We start from the raw sequence: 24,538 nt of genomic DNA on the forward strand, positions 1-24,538 counted from the left end.
AAGGAAATCCTAGTCCAAAATGGACTTTAACCGGGATTTCAAAGGTTTCCAATTCTTTGTTGACCATTTGTAGCGCTTGTATGAAGTGTTTGATTGTAATTCTATTGTTATTGAATAAGCATCCTACATGCTTTCACATTTTTGGTTCACATTTGTTATCATTGTTAAATGTTTACAATGCATCGAAGTTCCTGGTTGTGACACAAACCAATCTCCTGCTCCCGAGTTACCCCAACTACCCCATCAACCGTCTGAACTGCCGCTGTCTGACCCTGGAACTTAGTGGTCAACCTATCAATGAAACGCCCAATGATGTCGGGTAACTGCTCGTGCACGGCTCGCAAAACCTCCACAACGATCCAATCAAGTAGTAGACTCTCCTGAAGACAAGGTGCATAACCCACCTCCGATCCCAAATGATAAGGGCTAGCAATAGGATCCTTCTTCCTGAAGGATTCCAGGGATCCAATAGCATTGGGCTATAGATGAGCCCCCAACTGCCCCGCAATAATCTCGGCCCGAAACGCCTTGAGGCGATTATCCAAAAGTTCCAAAATCCCCTCCTTTACTGAACCGAAGATCACAGGATTCTTGTCAATGATGTTGCGCGTAATCTCAGTTGAAATAAACTCTCTTATCAGATCATCAAGTTGCCCGGATCCAACGCCTGAGCCAGATCCCTCACCGGCACTCGAACTGCCAACTGGTATCTCACGTAGCGTCACCATGCTGAAAACATACCATAAAAACCATCTGAATACTCATCGTATACCGAGGGATCACACACACTACAAGCTCCCTAGTCTTATCTCAGCCTTCCTTGAATCGAGTATGGATCCTCTACTTTCAGTAGTATGGGCCTCTACTACCTTCCACATATATCCGTAATTTCCTCAAAGATTGCCTTGACTCCACCAAGTCTCTTTCACTAATACCTCTCCCATCACTAATCCTATCCTAGGCGTTCCCATTGTTACCAACCCTAACCCAGCCCTCAACTGCTAAAGGACTCCTCATAAAGCCGATTAGCCACTTCATGAATACCATCACATGTGACGAGGCTCGGATAACCCTTCGAGTAAAGGACTTACCCCTACAATGGTTAAGACTCAAATGAGAGCTGCGTAATAGGGTCAAATCCATCACTCTGATATTATTCAACCCTTGTCACATGTGACTTGACGTATTCACTTAGTAGCTAACGCCCATCACCTCAGAGTCCCATAAACCACAAAGCAAGAAGCATTCAGGCAATGGAAAATCTAACCACAAACACTAATCAAGCCATTCTATCCACTTATCAGGAATCTGTACTAGCATGTAATTCTATGGCTCATGTAATCAGGCATAACCTAAACATGTCATCCTATCACTGGCAGATCAGTTCTAGCATGCAAATCTACAAGCGTATACAAGCATACAAAGGCATCTCTCCTAGATCCTTAGTTCTAATCTAACATGTGAATCATATCATATAATCATAACAAACATGTATTGGTATTTTGGGGAAAACTTACTTGAGCTTGGCCGATTGCACGCATCACACCCTTTTCTCTTTTTTTTAAAAAATCCTTTTTATTAAAAATGATTTTATTTTGAAACTTTTCATACCAAGTCCCCAGTTTGAGTTCAGACACACCTGAGAGTATGCCCGAATCCCCCAAACCAAGGCTCTGATACCAACTTGTAACATACATAAAATATGGTCCCAAAAATTTCATTTTTAAATTAATAAATAAGAAACATTCATCAAAACTTCACAATCATGTTCATAATTCTGAGTACTCATATCAAAATCATCAGAGTAAATGTATCAAATCACAGAGTAAAACATCCCAGGCTAAAACATCATGGTGTGTGCAATGCAGTCATCTCGAGCTCTTCCCTTTGCTACCATAAGTACCTAAAAACAAAACTGAAAACTGTAAGCACAAATCTTAGTGAGCTTCCCCAAACTACCACATATCATACACATAATCACATAATCACATATAAACATTTCGTGGGCTCCGCTCCTTCATCGGGCCCCGCCCGACATCAGACAATGTCTGGTATCGGACCCCGGCCGACATCGAGTAAAGCTCGGTATATACATAAGCATATCAACAAATACCCATATAATAATCATATAACATAAGCATATAAACATTCCTCGGGCATCGCTCGGCATCGAACCGTAGTACGGAAGGCATATAAACATTCATCGAGCATCGCTCGGCATCGAACCTTGGTCCGGAAAGCATATAAACATTCATCGGGTACCACCCGGCATCGGACCTTGGTCCGGAAGCATAAAAGTATAGACACATGCAAGAATAATGAAGACATGAAGCATACAAACATTCTTTGGGCACCGCCTGACATCGGACCGTAGTCCAAAAAGCATACAAACATTCCTCAGGCATCGCCCAACATCGGATCGTAATTCGGAAAACATATAAACATACATCGGGCACCGCCCGACATCAGACCGTAGTCCAGAACACATAAATCATAAATATGAGCCAACATTGGTGTCTTCGACCCGTTCAAACAAGAGGAAACTCACCTCAAGTGTCGTATGGTAACTGAACGTCTATGGCCTGCGATCGGCTCTACTCAAATCCCTACATATCACAACCCTTGTAACTATTCCATGCTTCATAACCTCTCAGGGGTCAACCTTGGTCAAAGTCGAAGTCAAGGTCAACGCTCCGAGTTGAGTCAACTCGTCGAGTTATCCGTCAACTTGCCGAGTTTCAATTATCCATAGAATCATGAAATCTCAAACCAACTCGTCGAGTTTCCTAGCAGCTCGACTAGTTTCCCCCTTTTTCATTAGGATCGGGCAATCCCAACCCAACTCGCTGATTCCCTCTATGAACTCGTCGAGTTCTCCAGTCTGACAACCCCACTTAATGCATTAAGTCCTTATTCTTCAAGTCCAAGCCCTATATTCCAGATCTAGTCTGGAAATGCCTCTAAATGGGTAAAGTTTCCGAGTTTACCCATTAATAGTCACCTTAGTGAGCTTTAGCTCAAAACCTAATTTTAAAGGGCTTAAATCTTAACCCAAAAACCACCAACTCTTCAAGATAGACCATGAGGTCATAGATCTGGATTCTAGGGACAATTTGGTCGTGTAAAGCTCCCATCTTTACTCGCATGCATGACCTAATAGGGCTTAAAAGACAAAAATGATGGTCTAAAGGTTGCATGGGACTTCCACGGCCAAAAACTTGGCACCTTTATGCCATGAAGTCCCCCCCCCCCCCCCCCCCAAAGACCCTAGATCTGAAGGGTTTGCCCAAATGAGATGTCCAAATCCCAACCATCAATATACTTGGACCAAAACATGAAGCAAAACATCCTAAGACTAGATCTGATCATGTCATGGAAAAGGTTGAAGCTTTATACCTCAGATGAATTAGAAATGAAGCCCAATTTTTGGATTTATTCTCCTCCCACACGTTCTTGCTCCTCCTTCAAGCTTCTTCTTCTTCAAACTCACCAAGAATGCACAAGATTTGCTTACAATCACCAAAAATAGCTTAGGGTTTCGAGATTTAGGGTTAAAAAAGTGGAGGCTGGAAATGAGGCCAAAACCCTAGAGCTTAAGTTGTTTAAATACGGTGCAAATCCCAGATTTAGGGTTTCCCAAACCCTATCCAACTTGTCGAGTTAGTCCTCCCCAACCCGTCGAGTTAGTTTTTAAAATTCTGGTGTGCCAAAATTATTCCTACTTGTCGAGTTCTCCCCCTTAAACTCGATGAGTCGTCCTCTTTAATGAAAGTTATCCTTCCTTAATTAGCCTTCCAGATTCCAGGTGTTACATGTCTATAAAGCACTAACTTTTATGTTGGATTAGGTATTAGAATCTATTCTGGACTAAATGAGCTACGGATTTTTTGAAATAAGTCCTTAATGGGGAAAGTCATGTCATATTTAGCTCCTTTGAATATAGGGTTTGAGGTTTTGACCTTGTGGATAGTCTTATCGGGTAAATTTTATAACACCAAGAAATTTTAAACCAAAATTTTCATTTTAATACTCATAAAACACATGTCTCAATATTATTTCTCAAAATCAACAACAAGTTTTCAAAACAATTATTCAAATCCAAGATCCGCAAGCATGGCTCCATATCAAAAGTGTGTGTACAATCACGTCGGTGCCTTCCCGCGATCCTCTGGGGTACCTGAAACACATACCACGTAACACGGTAAGCATGAATGCTTAGTGAGTTCCCCAAAATACCACATACAACAAATCGCCACTCGAAGTTATACTCTATACAACCCTCTGGTCAGTGTGTCTCAGTGGGACCCTCCGGTCCCGTAGCTCGTTGGACCCTCTGGTCCGGTCTAGCTCGTTGGACCCTCTGGTCCGGTCTGGTTAAGAACGCTCTGGTCTCGTAAATTGTCGGACCCTCCGGTCCAGTCAAAATAGCACATAGCATACATAACAACAATACACATAATCTCAAGCAAACACGTATGACCTTCCGGTCCACATATAGATACCACACTAGGTAATATAGTGAGAAGACTTACCTTGAAGGATGTCTAGTAACTCTCGAGCTCGATAACCTCGATCTAGCCTCCGCCTATCACAAGGATAATATTCCTAATCAATATAATCCTCACATACTCATTCTTTGAAAATGGGTAGAAGACCATTCTACCCCTCCCTGGCCTCTCATAATCAGTTTAACCAAACCCTAAGGTCAACTGAAGTCAACACCAGTCAACAGTCCAATTTGACTAGACTCGCCGAGTGCACTTGTGTGACTCGGCAAGTCCATGCGTATCCTCTAAATCTTCCTAAAGCCTCACTTGACTCGTTGAGTTATCCTCCCAACTCGACGGGTCACCACTGGGTCACGGATCGCGGGGCAACCCGATCCGACTCGTCGAGTCGTCTCATGGACTCGACGACTTATCTCTAATGCATTTCGTATATGATCTCCTGAGGTCAGATCTGGATCTCTAACTTATAGGTTTGGCCTTCTAGCACCCATAAGTTACATAAAGGTCTGAACTTGGTGCCCATGTATGGTGTATTTTGCAAAATAACCATAAAACTCTATTAATGGCTTCCAAGCTTCAAGGTTCCATGGTTGCACCACCAAGGCTAATCACTTTCAGCCTCTTTGGAGCTAATAAGGTCCAGATCTATAACACAAGTTCGGAAGAGGGGTGTGATGCACTCAAAACCCCACCGAGGAGGTATTACATGCCCTAATCTTCCTTAAGAGGAAGATTTACTCAAATAGGGAAGAAAGGAATTTGAGTTGATACCTCCCCTGATGCTCCATGATTGTAAATCGCAGATCTACAACCTCCTCTGGTCCCTCTTTAGCTTGGATCTTCTTCTTCCTTGCAAAACACCCACTAAGAAGCTTAGATGGCTCTCTCCCTCTCTCTCTCTCTCTCTTTCTTACTCAACGCACTCAAAACTCGATTAGGGTTGTATCTTCTGAAAGGTAGCCGCAATAGGAGGCCCTAAGTGCCTTTAAATAGGCCTTAGGCCCGGAAAAAATTAGGGTTTCGAACCACAGCGCCAACTCGTCGAGTCCATTCATTAATCCTAGTCATCAGTCGCGACCCTACTCGACGAGTTGAGGCACCAACTCATCGAGTCCCTCCAAAATCCTTGACTTAAATACTTAAAACAATATACCTGGTAAACCGGATGTTACAATTCTCCCCTACTTGAATTAGATTTCGCCCTCGAAATCGCTCCTCTACAACATATAGATCTAATCCAATAACCAAACAACACCAGCGAAAGGATCTCATACTGCACAACTATGTTCCTCTCTGGACACCTGAATCCAAACAGGAACTCCTCCCTGGAAAGAGAACATACCCATTAGCCACAACGCTACCCCTTCTGACTTTCCAGAATCTAGAGACTCTAATGGCCTGACACATATCCAAACCGCCCTCTCGAGATATCACCATGCAATTCTCTTCTCAAATAACAAACCCTGATAACTCGCTGCCCCTCTGATTCTTTAGATCTGCAACTGATAGAAACAAGTCACCTGACCGGTAACTAACTACCGATCACTCATACAATACATGATAAACGATCCAGTTCATAAACCACGAGATGAAGGATCACAACAAACCAAGGACCATCCATTGAATTGCAATCAAAATTCATCTGATCAATGAACTCTTAACACCCAGTCCCTGGACACCAGAAAATGCTCATGCTCGCTGATAAGTATCCTCTGACATCTATAATCATAAACCCCAACTTACTCTCAATTATCCCTACTCCACACTGAGAACTAGGTCATCTCCCGACCCAGCAATTTAATCTCCAAAGGTTACCTAAAACATGTCCCAAAATGTCTCACTGACTTCCTTCTCAAAACAACTATCTCGGCTCAGTGACACACAAGTCACGAAGTTCTCTTTACCCCAAACAAATACTACAATCCCAACTGAAGATCGACTCAACCCCGACCTCTGTCGTCAACTGCTCATAGTTCCATGCATCTCGCGGTACCTCCTGTACCCGAGTACTGACCTACATGGATCTAAGACATCAGATGACAAACAATGCTCCTCAACATGGAACTTATCTTAGAATCTAGAATCTCCTCTGGCTTACCCAACGCACCACTAGAGCCAAACTCAACTCGAGAGTTTGGTCCGACCCAGAGTTGGAACCACTTGTCCCAATGAAGCACTCAACTCATGACTCATGACCCGCAACCCGCGCGTATACCAGTCCTCCAATTCCCTTTTGTTGCGATAACCACAACTCAATTTAGAATATAACGGTTTAGGAAAAATATGGAGACCCCAGTCTCGCCCCTGGTTCGACCACCAGGCTCCCAAATACTCAAATATTAGGGCTACCCAAGCCTAAAACTCTTCTGCGTCGTGCTCCGGTCGGAGAGTACTTCATTACAACACCCTCTCGCCGACTAGTGAGTACTACGGCTCCCCGCAGTATCACAACACCTTCTCGCTGACTAGTGAGTACTACGGCTCCCCGCAGCATCACAACAACCTCCCGCTGACTAGTGAGTACCACGGCTCCCCGCGACATCACAACAATCACCTGCTGACTAGTGAGTACTATGGCTCCCCGCAGCATCACAACCACCTCCCGCTGACTAGTGAGTACTATGGCTCCCTGCAGTATCACAACAACCTCTCACTGACTAGTGAGTACTACGGCTCCCCGCAGCATCACAACAACCTCTCACTGACTAGTGAGTACTACGGCTCCTCGCAGCATCACAACAACCTCCCACTGACTAGTGAGTACTATGGCTCCCCGCAGCATCACAATAACCTCCCACTGATTAGTGAGTACTACGGCTCCCCGCAGCATCACAACAACCTCTTACTGACTAGTGAGTACTACTGCTCCCCATAGCATCACAATTCTGACGGAAACCGCCACGACCAAACCCCTTTCTTCGCTGCAATCCATATTCTTAAATAACCTCACTTGCTGCCATTAGCCGAAGGGCTCCCACTGGAACCATAGATACATGATACACCACTTGCCGTCTCAAACTCAAGACCCAAAATAATCTGAAATTCAAGGCATTAAACTTGGATACCACGATACACCATTTCAGAACCTCATGATGTCTTGCCTCACCCACTGACCTCCTACTTACGACATCATACTCTGATATGCAACGCATCCCTACAAAATTTCTTCCACCACTGATCTTCCTGTCACACAACCCGGAATTCCGGAATATTCCAATTCTCAAATTAAAACACGGAGAAATGGTCAATGACTCAAAAATGTTGACGACAATCTGAAACTCCCACCTATAATGTTCAGAACTCATGCAAGCATACTCATAACGACCCAGCAGTTGGTTGTCTAATCAACTTCTGCCCTTCCCAACTACATATACCAGCCTATACATTGCACCAAAAATTCTCAACCCCCGAACTAATCTTACGAGCCAACCCCCCTCAAATTCACCATTGTAGCCTTGAAGAATTCCTAACCACCACAAGGTCTCCTACCAACAGCCACTTTTCGTGGAGACCCTCATCCTTTTTCGAACACACACAACATGCATTACCTTGCTCTGCACCTCACCTCGACCACCAATAACCCTGGTTTCACAAATCCGTTTCGCAGGTCTCTATATCTAGTTCTCTAACCGCTCTTGAACAAATCTCTGATCCCTTCAATAAAATTACCCGGTTCTCCCCCACTTTAGGGTCCGACCCATCACCGATTGGTGCATTAACAATCTATCCTACAGATTGCTTTTACCAGTAACATCGCATCTACTCCAGGAAGGTACTACGCAACGCTCGATGGTCTCCCCGCTAGAGATCAAGCAACTCCAAATACCCCGATTCTCAAATGAAATCCTCATAAACTTCTCATCATGACTGTCTCTAGTCATTCAGAATCTCATACCATCACATTACTGGACATCTCAACTGTCCAGTAGAACCCTGACTCTTAGTCTGGAAATAAAGAACTATCATATTCCTCATCCCCGGCTCCTCAGCCAACGTTCCATCACGTGAGTTATCATAAGAGCGGAGACCTCATTACCACACTTGATACTCATCATAAACAATAAGGGTCACTGCCCCGATATACTACTCTTGATCATCCGACGCTGCAGCTAATACATGCCATACTATACTCAAATAGAGTGTATCCTTGTCGTTGACTATATCAGTCCCCACTGACAACCTGCTCGTGCTACATCATTACCTCACGGCAGACATACTGCCCAAATACTCTGGTGGAAGATCGCCATCAATGCTAACCCGCAAGGTTTACCCCAAGCTCAGAAACCGAAATCTCAACACCTCTTATGTTTCCCACAGGAAACGAAAATAGCACAATTTGGTCACAGAAAGTGACATCTCCTCTGCCGGCCGATCACTCAATTTAGACCGAACTCCTCCATAGATCACCATCTTCTACTCATCCCTGAGTCTTGCGACTCCAACTGGCATCTCACCAAAAATCCCTCGGAAACTAACTCGATTCCCCTTTCAAGGTATGCTCCATCGAAACTCATTCAATATGGCCTTCTGGCCCCGTACTCTTTCACATCTGATCTCAGTCTGACCTACCACATCGGAATAACTAATAAACCAGAAGCACTAACTGTCACGAGTCTTGGTACTCAAACCATGTGACCACCTCTTGACCTGCCATGAATCATGGTACCCGAACCATGTTATCTCCTTTTAATCTACTACGGATCATGGTACTCGACCCATGTTCTCTCTTCTCAATCTGCCTCAAATCAAGGTACTCGAACCATGACATCACCTCTCGGGCTGCTACATATCAGGGTGCTCGAACCATGACATTACCTCTCGATCTGCTACAAATCATGGTACTCAAACCATGACATCACCTCTCGATCTGCTACAAATCATGGTACTCGAACCATGACATCACCTCTCGATTTGCTACAAATCATGGTACTCGAACCATGACATCACCCCTCGATCTGCTACAAATCATGGTACTCGAACCATGACATCACCCCTCGATCTGCTACAAATCATGGTACTCGAACCATGACTTCACCTCTCAATCTGCTACTTAGATGCTTCGGAATACTCCCTGCATCGAGTATGGTTCCTCTGCTTTCAGTAGTACGGGCCCATATTATCTGCCACATCTACCCACACTTTCTACACGGACCATCCCAGAGTCCCTAAGTAGCTGCTCAACCTTCTCAATCACCAATCCCGTCACGCGTGCTCGCTTCCCAACGAAATGCTCTACTCTGTTAGCGTACTCATCCGACTAAGGTCACTCCCTAGGCTCTTCCTAGGTTCTCACTCTTCCCCACCATCAACTACTGAGAAACTCCTTATGATGCCAGTCATCTACTTCCTGAATATCTTCACATTCACTTGGTAGCAGACTCCCATCATTAGGAGTTCCACAAAGCACTAAGCAAGCAGCATTCGAGCATCGAATAAACACGTAAAACTCACTCTAGGTTACAACTCTATTTTCTCTACTCATACTCAACAGGTGTCACTGAAATCAAGCAACTCTACCACACGCAGGAATCTATCTACTCTCTCAGTAGACTCCACAAATGCTCATTTAGGCATCTCTCCTAGATTACTCCTCTACTCAACTCCCTCTCTAAAAAGGATTCCTGCTCGATACTCTTACTCAGCACATACTCGAAAGCACATCACAGATAACCACAACTCCTAGGCTAAGGCATCACAAATCAGGCCACTCTAGTCCTAAAATATGAAATACATAGCCTATCTCTAGCATGCATAATATCTCATAACATATCTCATAAATATCTCATAGTACATAAGTAACGGTATTTTGGGAAATCATAGTTCAGGCTCTGGCTGATTGTACACACTACTATTTCCGCTCTTTTGGAATATTTTACTCTTTTTTAGAAAAATTGTCTCTTTTTGAAAACTTTTCTCAAATCCTCAGTTTGATTTCAGATATGCCCGGAGGTGTATCTGAATCCCTCAAACCAATGCTCTGATACCAACTTGTAACACCAAGAAATATTAAACAAAGATTTTCATTTTAATACTCATAAAACACATATCTCAATCTATGCAGTTATCGCGGTCAAAATTTCAATAGCGGTCACATGCCGCTATTTGAGATCGCGGTTATCATGGTGGTATAGCGGTGCTATAGCATTTTTTTACTATTACTTATAATTTATAATTTTATATTATATTTATATTGAATTTATATATTTGAGTATTAATACTATAAGTCTATATAGAATTAGTATCATCAAATCTAAAAAATTATATAAAAACATAGCATAATCTTCTATTATAGTAATATGGAAATTAGGTAGTATCAAAAGTGTCAAATAGAGTTTAATTGCATTGCACGGGTTCAATATCGTATTAGTAGGTCGTGGTTGATTTAAGGATTTAAGTCCCAAGTCGTAGCATCATAGGTGTAGGTCAATTTACAAAAAACATTAATGGAGTCCAACCATAGCAGCTCAAGTCTTTGTTAGGATAGAAAGAGATGAGAAAGAGAGTTGTCGATAGACGTAGTTGCTATGCATACATAATCACAATACACATAATCTCAAGCAAATACGGATGACCTTCCGGTCCACACATAGATACCATACTAGGTAATGTATAGTGAGAAGACTCACCTCGAAGGATGTCTAAAAACTCTTGTGCATGATAACCTCGATCTAGCCTCCGCATATCACAAGGATAATATTCCTAATCAATATACTCCTCACATTCTCATTCTTAGAAAACGGGTAGAAGACCATTCTATCCCTCCCTGGCCTCTCATAATCAATTTAACCAAACCCTAAGGTCAATTGAAGTTAACACCAGTCAACAGTCCAATTTGACCAGACGCGCCGAGTGCACTTGTGTGACTCGGCGAGTCCATGCGTATCCTCTGAATCCTCCTAAGGCCTCACTCGACTTGTTGAGTTATCCTCCCAACTCGAAGGGTCACCACTGGGTCACAGATCGCGGGGCAACCCGATCTGACTCGTTGAGTCGTCTCATGGACTTGGCAAGTTATCTCTAATGCATTTCGCATATGATCTCCTGAGGTCAGATCTGGATCTCTAACTTATAGATTTGGCCTTCTAGCACCCATAAGTTACGTAAAGGTCGAACTTGGCATCCATGCATGGTGTATTTTGTAAAATAACCATAGATATCCATTAATGTCTTCCAAGCTTCAAAGTTCCATGGTTGCACCACCAAGGCTAATCACTTTCAGACTCTCTGGAGCTAATAAGGTCCAGATCTAGAACACAAGTTCGGAAAAGGGGGTGTGATGCACTCAAAACCCCACCGAGGAGTTATTACATGCCCTAATCTTCCTTAAGAGGAAGATTTACTCAAATATGGAAAAAAAGTAATTCGAGTTGATACCTACCCTGATGCTCCTTGATTGTAAATCGCAGATCTACAACCTCCTCTGGTCCCTCTTTAGCTTGGATCTTCTTATTCCTTGCAAAACACCCACCAAGAAGCTTAGATGGCTCTCTCTCTTGCTCAAAGCACTCAAAACTCGATTAGGGTTCTCTCTGCTAAAAGGTAGCCGCAATAGGAGGCCCTAAGTGCCTTTAAATAGGCCTCAGGCCCGCAAAAATTAGGGTTTCTGGCCACGGCGCTGACTCGTCGAGTTGGCTCGCCGACTCGTCGAGTCCATTCATTAATCCTAGTCATCAGTCGCGACCCTAGTTGACGAGTTGAGGCACCAACTCGTCGAGTCCCTCCAAAATCCAAGAATTAAATACTTAAGACAATATACCTAGTAAACCGGATGTTACAAATTTGGAAACTTTATCCTTTTAGACCTTGTTTCGAACCAGATCTGAAATTTGGAGCCTTTAGGATCGAAGAAAACAACTTAACCAATTAAGTTATTGAAAACCCAGTGCCCACGACGTGGCTTAGGTCACCACGGTGTGTTGGTGGGGAAAATCGTGACTGGCTGTTATTGGAGGACCACAACATGGACATAGGTGGCCACGACGTGGCGGTTAACTAAGGTCAACGTTGACCGTTGACTTTGACCATTGACCTTTTACCTGAGTTGACTTTTGGTCAAACACCTATTTTGGAGGAAGAGCTCAAGGTTTATTTGGTTTGACTGATTAGGTGGTGAGTTGTAACATCCCAAAATTCATGATCAAAAATTTCTTTTTTTAAATATTATATAAAACCATAGTTATCAAAACATTCCATCAAAACACAAATCAAAGTATTTCAAAACATTATTATCAGAGTTTGCAAATCAAAACATCAAAGTAAACATCCCATGCTAAACATCATGGTGTGTGCAATACAGTCATCCTGAGCTCTTCTCTTTGCAACTGGAAGTACCTGAAACCAAAACTGAAAACCATAAGCATGAAGCTTAGTGAGTTCCCTATACTACCACATACCATACACATAATCACATATCATGGGCCCCCGCCCGACCTTCCTCGGGCCCCACCCGACATCAGGCCCTGTCTATCATCAGGCACCGTCTGGCATAGAGCCCCGCTCGGTATACATATTTGTTTCTCATAGGACTCGCCTATCACCGGGCCTCACCCTATATACAAATACAAACAATATCATATAATCTTGCTAGCACATAAAGAATCATACACAATACTATATGTTCCAGTCCTAAGGCCTCGCATATCATGGGCCCCACCCCTACTCTACTAATGATGAGATATGGAACCCTGTCCACACTCCGCTAGTGGTGAGATACGGGCCCCCGCCCATACTCACTTCCCTATCCAGGCAAATACAAGTATCACACAGACCACAAGTATAACTAAACATGCACATAGTCATCGGGTACCACCCGACATCGAACCGTAGTCTGGAAACATACAATCATAAATAGTGCCAAGGGCTAACCCCCGGGTCTTCCTACTATACATAAACAAAATGGGCCGACATTGGTGCCTTTGACCCATGCAAACAGTGAGGAGACTCACCTCAATTGTTGAAGCTCACTGCAAGAAATCCCTAGTTGTAGCCCTGCCAACTCCCCGAGCTAACAATGCTAAAATATCAACCAATTAGCAATTGGTTCCAAACCATAATCCATAGTCCTTACTTGGGGTGAAATGACCGTTTCACCCTTGGCCCAACAATAATCACAATCAAAGGTCCAAACTCAAAACCAACAAGGCACAAACTATAAAGTCCATAAAAGCCCATCAATGGCCCAATTTTCAAAATTGGGCCCAACCCCATATAGGCCTTACCCTAAAGCCCAATAATTCCTGGTCCAATGATTTTCCGATGGCCCAAAGATCCAAGCCCATTAGGCTCAATCAAGGCCTAACTACGTTGGAACCACTAAGGCCCAATTTACCATCCAAGGCCCATTAGGGTAAGCCCAGCAAGGCAAGCCCAACCAGAAGTCCATTACTCTAAAATCCTTAGTCTATTATAAGCCCAAACCAAAGGATAAGTCCAAGACCAAGCTAGCCAACAATCAAAGAGTCCAAAACTTGCACAGGAGATGCTCACATCGTGAGCACCTTATGCTCACATCGTGAGGTCATTATTTCTGCCCAGAAGCTTCCTCGAACACGCTCTCATGTCGTGAGGTCTTATTCCTCACGTCGTGAGACCAGATCTGACAAAAAAAATGAGCATTAAGCTCCTAATCATTAAGCCTTAATCATGGGACAGTCTAGAGGGTCTCCCTTGACCCCAAGGGCCATGAAAATCGTAGCTTCTTAGTCATGTATGTCCAATACATGACTCAAACACCAATTTAGGTCAAAATGAGGGAAAAAGGACCAAAACTCAAGCTTGGAGTCCAAAACCATGACCAAAATCCAAATCTAGAACTTATAGGACTTAAGATACCATCATAATCCATAAAGTTGCCAACTTTGTGGATTCCATGCATACTAACCAACATTTCAAGCCATAAAATGCATGGAAACTTAGATCTAGTAAGCAAGGAGAGGAAAGGCATGAGCTTAAGGACTTACAAAAGTCCAAAAGCTCCACAACTAGCTGATGACGAAACCAAGAAGCTAACCAATACACCACCAATGATCTTCTTCTCCTTAATGGGCTTCAAAGGACCCAAATACTCTTGAAAAACACCAAGAATGATCAAGGACTTCAATGAGGTTGAGATTAAGGTTTCCAGAGGTCTTGAGAGTGAAAGAGGCTGGGGAGAAGCAACCCTAATCATCTCATACCTTTAAATACCCGAAAATAAGGGCTCTGTAGCATCAGGCACTTCTCACGTCGTGAGCACTTCATGCTCACGTCATGAGCCTTAAATGAGCTTGGCCAACAAGTCAACGATCACTCACCCGAACCACTCCAACTTCAAACGACCATAACTTCTTCGTTTCAACTCCGTTTTTGACGTTCTTTATATCCACGGAAAGGTGAAGAGAAGCTCTACAAATCAATAAACTTATCCTCGCCTCAAAACTTTCCGAACAAACATCCAAAATTCATAAAGAGCTCTAACTGCCACTTTACCGATATACCCTTTGGCTCCAAGGCACCACCCAAACTCCCGGATCACCTTAATTCCCTTATCCGTACCTACATGGGTCTAGATCTCTCTTTTCCAAAGGCCTTAAGCCTTATGATAACCTATCTTTAGGCCACAGTCCCAAATTAGGAAAGCGATTCGGAACAGGGCGTTACATGCGTAGCAGTGGTACTCTGTCAGTGAGAGCATTAGCAGTAGAGCATTTTCTGTAAGGTGAGTCTTCTCACGACACTTGTGGGTCGAAGACGCCAATACCGGCCATAACAAGATGCACACGGTATAGGTAACGAGAAGTGATATTATTGTTGATGTGACACCTTATAACCCGGTCATAACAAGATGAACACGATCCCCCTTTCTAGTTGAGGGGGTGTTAAGGCACAACTCAATGTAACGACCACAAGCAAAAACGAGAAATGTGATTGGCTTTTGCTTTCATCAACCAATCAAATTCTTTCTTTCTTCTTCTATTTCTACCTCTTAACATGCTATAATATATGAACATCACCCCACTTCTAGTTATTGTTGTGTTGACATATGTCATGACAAATGCTCTAAGGTAAAAAGGATGCGATGTTGTATGGTTCTCATTATTATTATTATTATCATTTTATTATTATAATTTTGATGTGGGTATTTTTATTTAATATGATAGTAGATTGGTGGCATAGAAAGTATGGGATATCAATATTAAGTTATAGTAATTATCTAATAATAGGATTTAGAGTGTATTTGGTAAAAGTAGATTCTACTAGAATCATTATAGAGTAGTGGTCTTTTTTTTTAAAAATTGTGTGACAAAAATAACTTTAAATTGTTGAAAAATGTAAAACAATTTAAACTACAAAAAACTAAAAACTATCAAAAATCACTTGAAATGAGTTGTTCTGGATTTGAAGTTTTTTTTTCTATAACATAAAATTTTAAGCTTGTACTTCCGTAACTCTTTAGTTAATTAAAATAGTTCTTTAAACATAAAAGTTAAAAGTTTTTAAAATCTATCAAAAAGTCGTTGACAAGTACAACAAGAACATAACAATATAATTTTATCTATTTGTGAAGTATCACATTCTATATATTTTTTTTCTATTATAATATTTATTTTTTATTGAGACATTGTGTTTAAAAAACTCTAAATAGTAATAATTATACATCAAGTTTTATACTAGGATATAATAACTTGAAAATTCAATCAAATTATAATAATAACAATTGATCTGTATATGAATAACATTATCAATAATCAAATAGATTATATTTTTCAAAAATACAATACTATTATAATTATAAATAAAAAAATGCTATAATAAATAAGTTGCATTTAACCATATTGCATTTTAATAAAATAACTGGAACACACAATAAACTTTAAATCAATCATAATTCATAAGCTTCACATTTTTTAGATTGCATACATTTTAGAAGAACATAAAGTTTTAATTGATTAATTAGCAACGATATAATTATTCAAGGAGTAAGACCAGAACAAGAACAACGAGTTTTTGTCAAATACGATAAAGGAAAAGGAAATAGCCTTTAAAATTATATAAATTATAATGACATTTTTATTTAGAAAGTGAATATATAACAGATACAAAGAGAGTCAACGAGCTGTTGACCCTTACAATTTTTATCAATATTGCCCAACATTTTAATCACACACATTTTCCCATAATTTATATCATACAAATATATGATAAATTCATTATGTCTTACTTTATAAATAGCACACATACAAGATGCTTTTTTGGCCATGCCCCATCTTCATAGCTTTGAAATCGAGTAGTCCATCACATCCACAAGAAAATCTACACAAGTTTTGAAAATTTAATTGTATGAAAAAAAAAAGTCTAAATACAAGAAATAACAACATATTTTCATTTACTTGTGTACTATAGCATCCTATTTTCATTTTCTTCCATTACAACTTACAAATTTACAACATTGTACTCTCAAAACTCTACCCAATTATAGCATCGTACTTTCAATTTAATTTTCTTAAATCTACCCTTGAAATTGGTTTATATTTGCATGAAATTGCTATAATTATATAGATTTTTCACAATACAATGTCGGATAGAAAAAAAAAAAAAAACAAAATTTGGATGCTATAAATTATAATAAACTAATTAATAAAAATATGATGCTATTTCTAGCAATTATCCGAGATGAAAAAGAAGCAAAAGTGAAACAAAAACACACCTGCATCTTCTTTAGTGAAGCATAGCGGTGGAGTGATTCTGAAAACATTTCCATAGAATCCACCTTTTCCAACCAATACCCCTAAATCTATAAACACATATAAAGCAAGTGTACCTTTTTTTTTTACATAACTAACAAATAGAAAATAAATAAAAATATCGATAAAAGTCCGAAAATTACCTTTCATTGTCTCCATTATCTCCAGTATTTCGGTCTTTGCAGGAGTTTTGAGTTTGCGATCGGTAACTAACTCAACTCCAAGTATTAGCCCTCTTCCGCGAACATCCCCAATAACTTTATTCATCATAAAATATACAAGTCAGATATTGTTTCTTTCTTACTTAATAGACTTAATTTGTAGCGTACATAATCTGATAAACTATATACGAGTCTTGCTTTTTTTACTTAATGCAAAAAAAACAACATGAGCACATAATTGGAAAAATAGGCACAAATTTGCCCTCACTTATTTTTCCATTCAATTTTCTCAATTTTACTTCCATTTTCCCAAATATTTTTTTAAAAACACATAATTGGAAAAATGGGCACGAATAACTTACTTTCGTGTTTATCTTTGAGAGAGGTGAGACGTTGCTTTAAATAAGATCCAACGACATGAGCATTTTCTTGAAGATTTTCTCTCTCAATAACTTTGAGAACCGCATGGCCCGCAGCAGTACAAACCGGGTTTCCGCCAAACGTATTGAAATAACTTCGACGGGTTAAAACTTTCGCGATTTCTGGTGTAGTCACCACCGCACCAAGCGGAATCCCATTTCCAATACCCTGTGATAACATTGTACTTTCAGTTCTTTTTCTTATTCTGACATTATATTTTGAAAATTCTACACAACTGCATCGCATTATATATTAATTTTTTTTCTTATAAAATGGTGAAAATTATTTCATATTTGGTAGATTTTTTGAAATTACAATGTTGTAATGAAAATCAACACAAATCAATAAAAAGTACATTGTTATATCATGTATATATAATATATACCTTTGCCATTGTGACTATATCGGGCACAATTCCTTGGTTTTGGAATCCCCAAAAGTTAGTTCCGGTGCGTGCAAATCCCGCTTGAACTTCATCCGCGATCATAAGTCCACCTGCTTTCTTAATAGTTTTATAAACCGGAGGTAAATAATTTGGTGCCAATTCAACAATTCCTCCAACACCCTACAAAAGATTAAAAAAATTATATATGTATTAGATTTTTTGTTAAATAAAATTAACTATTTATTTATTTTATATTTTACCTGGATTGCTTCAAAAATAAAACCAGCAACATTTCCAGAAGTTCCATACTGGATCAAGTCGTCGACATCTTTGGCATACTTTTCTCCATCCGACCCGAATTGTCCTCTATACGGATCTGGATTTACTGCGTGATGGACCCCGCTCTAATGAAAAAAAAATTATAATATTAAACTAAGTTATTTAGTTAAGTGAAAGGGAAAAAGATTATTTGTGAAACGTTATTGAATAAAACTGTACATTTAATCCTACAATGTTTTATTTAAAAATAGGGGATGGCCCTACACATGACACATAAAGTAGTTTAAGTAGAGGATTACTAAGAAACTATAATAATTTAATAAGGACATATTTGTCATTTAATAAAGACAAAATATAGATGTCGCCTAATTAAAGAATACCCGAAAACGACATAGTAGCGTTGTCATGATATCGTTTATGGAGCGATGATACTGATGACTAATAACTATTATGAAAAAACACGCAAACGTAACGTTTGGCATATTCTAATAACACTACAAAATTAGGTAGTGTGTTTTATAACGTAATGTCACGTAAAGTGACAAAAAAAAACCATGTTTTATAGTGAATTACAAAAAACAAACATGTGGCTAAAAACCACTTGAATTATTTGTGTAAATCATACGGAGTAACTATTTTGTTGGTATATTTGATTTAATATTATTTAACAATCTAGTTTATTTTAATTATTGAAATTTACCTGAACAACATTAAATTTCCAGTTAGATTGAGCTGTAGCACCCATTGTACCGGCTGCGTTCCCATGGTACGCGTTCCTTAATGATATGATGTCTTGGCAACCGGTGTACAATCGTGCGATCATCAGTGCGAGTTCGTTAGCCTCTGTACCCGAATTCGTAAAAAACACCACCTGTGTAACACCATCAAAGTTTAAATTTATCACTAAAAGGTTATAAAAAAAAGTTTTTGTTGTATATGACAAGATTATATTGTGTTTGATATATATGACACCAATACTAAAAGTAGAACCGATGTGAATGTGACATAATTGAAAATTTTTGTACCACAAAAAAAATAGTAAAATGTTAGTTGGTCAATGAGAGAAAAACTGCAATTTTTGTGAAATGGACTTCAAAATTTTTCCAGAGTTATTTTAAATTATGAAGATGAGAAGGACATTCATGTTTTTTGCATACAGACTTTACAATGAGCATGATAGTTATATATTTATTATAAAATTGTTAGAAAACATCGAGGCCCGTCTGTACATAATTGGTTGTAGTTGTTGGTTATGCATTGGATTAGACATAAACCTTATGTTGTATTAATGCATAATAAGTTGTAGATTGACATGTATTAAAATGAGACTCAACCCGATGTGAAAGAGACATAAAGACTATTCTATATCATAAAAGTAATAATATAAAATGTTCATTAATAATGTCCGGTTCTATCCCGTCCAAAACTAAAAATCCCTTCTTATCATCATTCATCAGCATCTAATCCTTACTTTGTATATGCATTATATTAACTTTATGACTCCTTTGTTTATTAAAAATAAACCAATTACTTGTTCAATGAACCTAGACAAATTGTAATTTTTGTCCTAGTTAAACTTGTAATTTTTTTTTTTGTTCTATTAAAAGATGTCGAACCGTATGAAATAGAGACTCGTTTCTAATCTTTTCTCTTTTTTTTCTGTTCAAAAAACATAAATACACTCTCTTTTCACGTTATCTACTTAACAATATAAATTTTACTTTTTATAATGTTAATAAGGGATGTGACAATCCAATCCTTACTTTGTACAACATGTATTGATTATTATGTTAACTTTGTGGGTCCTTTTGTTTACTAAACACAAACCAATGGTTGTTCAATGAACCTAGACAAAAGGCATGTTAAGTACCACACCTGAATAAAACAACGGTTTATAGATGGTGGTAGTAAGGTAGGTAGAGTAGCTAGACTATAGAGTACCTTGAGGTCGCCGGGCATTTTTCCGGCGAGAGCAGCGGCGAAATCTGCCATGGAGTGGTTGAGATAGAGAATGGTGGAGTGTTGTAAGGTGGTGGTTTGATTGATGATTGCTTTGACCACGTCAGGGTGACAGTGACCACAATTCACAGTAGCAATCCCTCCAAAACCATCGAGAAATCTTCGCCCATTCTCATCGAATAAATATTGCATTTTCCCATGTACAATGTTTAACTGTTTCACCACAAATATATAACGTCATCTCAAGTAATCGAAACTGATAATATCTTTTTCTTTTTTAAATCATGTTTGTCACATAATATATAATAAGGTCATTTCATGACGTTTTATAAACAATTTCATGGTGTTCATTTTAATTTTTATTATTGTAAACTATTTTATTAAAGTGTTTACAAAATAAAATTCGTTTTTTGCAAAATTGTTTTATAGATGGTCACTATAAAAATCCTTTTATAATGCGATTCCAAAAACATCGTCATTTTCGAAATAATTAGCTTTCAAGATAATGATTTTACTTTGAAAAAGATGTCAGTTTTGTAATTATATATAAAAAAATACATTTCGGAAGAAAAAAAAACATTTCGGAAGAAAAAAAAAACGTTTTTATTTTGCGAATCATGTCCAAAATCATTAGTTTATTTAGATTTTTTCTTGCGATATGACCCACACATATTGGTCTTTTAAATAATAAGGAATTTAATTACAAACAACAATATATAATGAGATATAATAATTATCAATTAAATTTATATATTTTAATGAGTTAATATTATAGAATAACAACTAATAATAATCAATTTACTCTTTTGGTTACTTATCATTTAATTATACTCAAGAAGGCAAACAAGTTTTTTTCGTTACATCAATGAAATAGATCCCAACCAGGTAATTAAGTCATATTGGATCACATAATGAATATCATGTTAAACAGACATAAGTAAATAAATTGTCTCATATTAGATATCAAGTAAATGTCACGTACAATTCAATATCGGTTTATCGGGTTGAAATTCATGTAATAGTAATAAAAAGTATATTTATTGATTTATCGATTATTATTAAAATTTTGAGTGGCCAGAAAACAAAACAATTGAATATTATTTTGGTGGTCATTTTGTAATATTAACTCTTTCTTGATTAATTAACCCATATATGACAGTAATTATATAAAAAATTTTTCTATAATTTTAATTATTTTTCTATTTATGTTTCTAAATAGCAAACAAAAATTTTCATGATTTATTACATTTTCTTTCGACCAACAAACGTATAATGAAATATAATAAACCTTTTCTTACTATGTAAACTCCATTTATTCGTGATTTAATAACAATAACAAGAGATTCAATAGAATCTAAAGCCTTTTTCTCTTCTTTTCACCACATCTTTCCCACCCCAAAATGTCATCATCTTAAGTCCCACGATCCCATACAATGATTTGATATTTTCTTCTATTACTTTTTGGTTCTTAATTGCAATAAATTATAATAAGTTTTATAAACCTAATAATTCATGATGTGCAAGTTACTTTGTAACATCGGAAATTTAAATGTGGATAAGATCATTAATGCATAAGGTATAATTTATATTTAATAACATACTGGTTTCTTGTAGAAGCAGAACATGGCAGGGCTAAGAAACTCTTTACGCTTACGGAGGATCTCCTCGGCGGTAGGACCAGTGTACGGCGGAGGAGAGTAATCGAAAGCTGGTATGATCGGAACTCCACCGGATTCTTCAATCGATGATTGCCGTTGAGCTAGTTGAGAGAAACATCGCCGGAATTGATCTCTTCCGGAGGTTCGCCTCCGTAATGAGGTTGCGAATTTGTGCATCTCTCTTGGTTGTTGTGTGTTTCTTTCTCTATCTCCGAAGAAAACGAAGAAGTCGATGTGATTATTTATAGGGAGAGAGAGAGTAGTGATGTGTAACGTGGAGTGTGTGCTCATCCATTTACTAATACTTACCCTAGCGTACGTATTTCATGAGGGTAAAATTTATAGTTATTTTGAAACGATTGTTTTAGTGAACGTATGGTTGATAAAATCTTGTTAGTCGTTCACAATTTAAATGTTTAAAAAAGATAAGGATTAATGTCAAGATATTCTAATTAATAATTATTTATAGGTAAATATACAAACTTCATGTTGGAAAAACAAGAATCTTTCCTATTAGAATTCTAATTAATAATTATTTATAGGTAAATATACAAACTTCATGTTGGAAAAACAAGAATCTTTCCTATTAGAATAAATATGGATATTTATCATCCAGTATGTAATAGTATTTATTTTGGGGTTGGTTGCCTGACAAAAAAATATGATAATGATATACTGCATATACAAGTTGGAGTTAGATTGATTCAGATATCAATTTTCAAAATAAAATATTTTAATTATAATAAAATGCAACTTGAAAAAAAGAATAAAGTTGTTTCACGTCGATTTAGGTCGTGTTCGGTACGATGTTTTTGGGAGCTTCTTGTTGGATTATCGGATACAAAAGGTCACAAAGACATATCGGAAACAATAACAAATAATCTAGAGGATCCAAGTTCAACCAAATTTAATGCAACTAAACAATCACAATAGTTTACAGAATACATACCATTGTAATCTTTGTCTTGTTTGTTCTAGCTAGTGAAGCAAATTATTAGAATACAAATTAGGATTCCTCTTTGATAATCGCACACAAATAGCAGCAAAATAACCACTTGATAGATCCATTAAAGATTAACACACTTGACAACCAATAAACCCTAAACAATTAGGAATCTGATCGAAGCACATGTTGCAACCAATGAGAGTTCACATTGCAGCGAGAGGGATATCTCCTTTTTGAGAGAAGTGAGAGGACATCCAAATTCAGGGTTAAGAGATCGGTCTAAAGTCCGATTTTGGGCACCTTTTTTTATAGAGGAGGGTTTCGAATCCTTAATGGATAGTTACTTGGCCGTAAAGTAATTATATATATGATTTTACTTTCAAATATTTACCTTTAAACCCTTTTAGTTCTACATATGTCTATTAATTTATTAATCACTAATAAATTAACAAACTATATCATTAATAAACTCTCATGTTAATAATTGTTTAAACTTTCTTTGTGTGTAACCTACAAACGACATTGTTATTAATAATAATGTTACCAACTGTTGTAATTGTTGACACTATTTCCAACATTTTTTACTTTTAGTTTTTTAAGAAAAAACTCGAAAAAAGTAAACTTTTTTATTTGGCAGTAAGAATTTTTAGCTTTTATTTTAATTAATCAGTTTGCAATCGAAAACTACTTCAAGTAGCGTTTAACAAAAAAAAAAAAAAAAAAAAAAAAAAAAAAAAAAAAAAAAAAAAACCTCCTACATATTATAACAAATTTAAAAGATTACCCTAAAAATATATTTATATATTTATCTTTTTTTAAAGAGTTTCTATTTTATGTAACTTTTACACATTTCAAAAGCTTCTAGTTCGTTTTGTCGAACACTTATATATATATATATATATATATATATATATATATATATATATATATATATATATATATATATATATGTGTGTGTGTGTGTGTGTAAAATAAAAGTTATAATTTCTAGTTACGAGGTAACAACGAACAACTACCAATTATCCGTTTCTAACAAGTTTTGTCAAACACACTCATAAAGGGTCCATATAACTAGTTGAGTTCAACCATTAGTTGAATGGTAAAATTCTAAGTGTGAGTACCACACACGAGGTTACATGTGTTGTTGTTTAATCATGAGTGGTGTGGGTAGAGTTTCACATACATAACGAGGGATAACGGGCCTTTCATTCTTAGATGCCATATTCAAGCTAGCCACTCGTCGAGTTGTCCATTTAAGAGCTTGTTGTTGGTGTTGTCTAATAGTGTGGGTTATTGTTGGAGTTGTTTAGTATCTTAAGCTGACCCTATGGTTGCCTCACATGGGTTGTATGGTAGTTGTATTGACCATTTGTATTATACTAAATTGATATTTCATTTACGATTCCACCAAAATGATCTTAAGGTTTCAAATCAGTATGTTTTAAATATGGGATTATGAGCATGTGTAGTGGCAAATTGGCAGTTTCAAGTTGAAAACAA

The 24,538-nt window shown here is 38.0% G+C and overlaps 1 protein-coding gene across 1 annotated transcript; it reads right to left on the reverse strand.

The window, feature by feature from the left end:
- Positions 1 to 16,533: 16,533 nt before the first annotated feature.
- LOC111896211 (alanine--glyoxylate aminotransferase 2 homolog 2, mitochondrial) lies at positions 16,534 to 22,353 on the reverse strand. Its single transcript, XM_023892226.3, has 9 exons — positions 22,036 to 22,353; positions 20,417 to 20,647; positions 19,176 to 19,346; positions 18,457 to 18,600; positions 18,197 to 18,376; positions 17,754 to 17,979; positions 17,374 to 17,487; positions 17,194 to 17,280; positions 16,534 to 16,799 (listed from the first exon to the last, which is right to left on the reverse strand). The coding sequence occupies exons 1-9, from the start codon at positions 22,267 to 22,269 to the stop codon at positions 16,756 to 16,758; spliced, it is 1,431 nt and encodes a 476-aa protein (XP_023747994.1). The 5' UTR covers positions 22,270 to 22,353; the 3' UTR covers positions 16,534 to 16,755.
- Between the last annotated feature and the right edge of the window lie 2,185 nt (positions 22,354 to 24,538).

Source organism: Lactuca sativa, chromosome 8 (assembly GCF_002870075.4).
Source record: "Lactuca sativa cultivar Salinas chromosome 8, Lsat_Salinas_v11, whole genome shotgun sequence".
NCBI lineage: Eukaryota > Viridiplantae > Streptophyta > Magnoliopsida > Asterales > Asteraceae > Lactuca > Lactuca sativa.

What these genes read in the sequence shown, in the direction of transcription:
- LOC111896211 (XM_023892226.3), bottom strand. Translation starts at nt 22,269, where the DNA reads ATGCACAAATTCGCAACCTCATTACGGAGGCGAACCTCCGGAAGAGAT. An exon ending in GGAAATTTAATGTTGTTCAG is followed by an intron (nt 18,601 to 19,175) that starts GTAAATTTCAAT and finishes TTTTTTCATTAG; the next exon opens with AGCGGGGTCCATCACGCAGT. An exon ending in TCTCAAAGATAAACACGAAA is followed by an intron (nt 17,488 to 17,753) that starts GTAAGTTATTCG and finishes TGATGAATAAAG; the next exon opens with TTATTGGGGATGTTCGCGGA.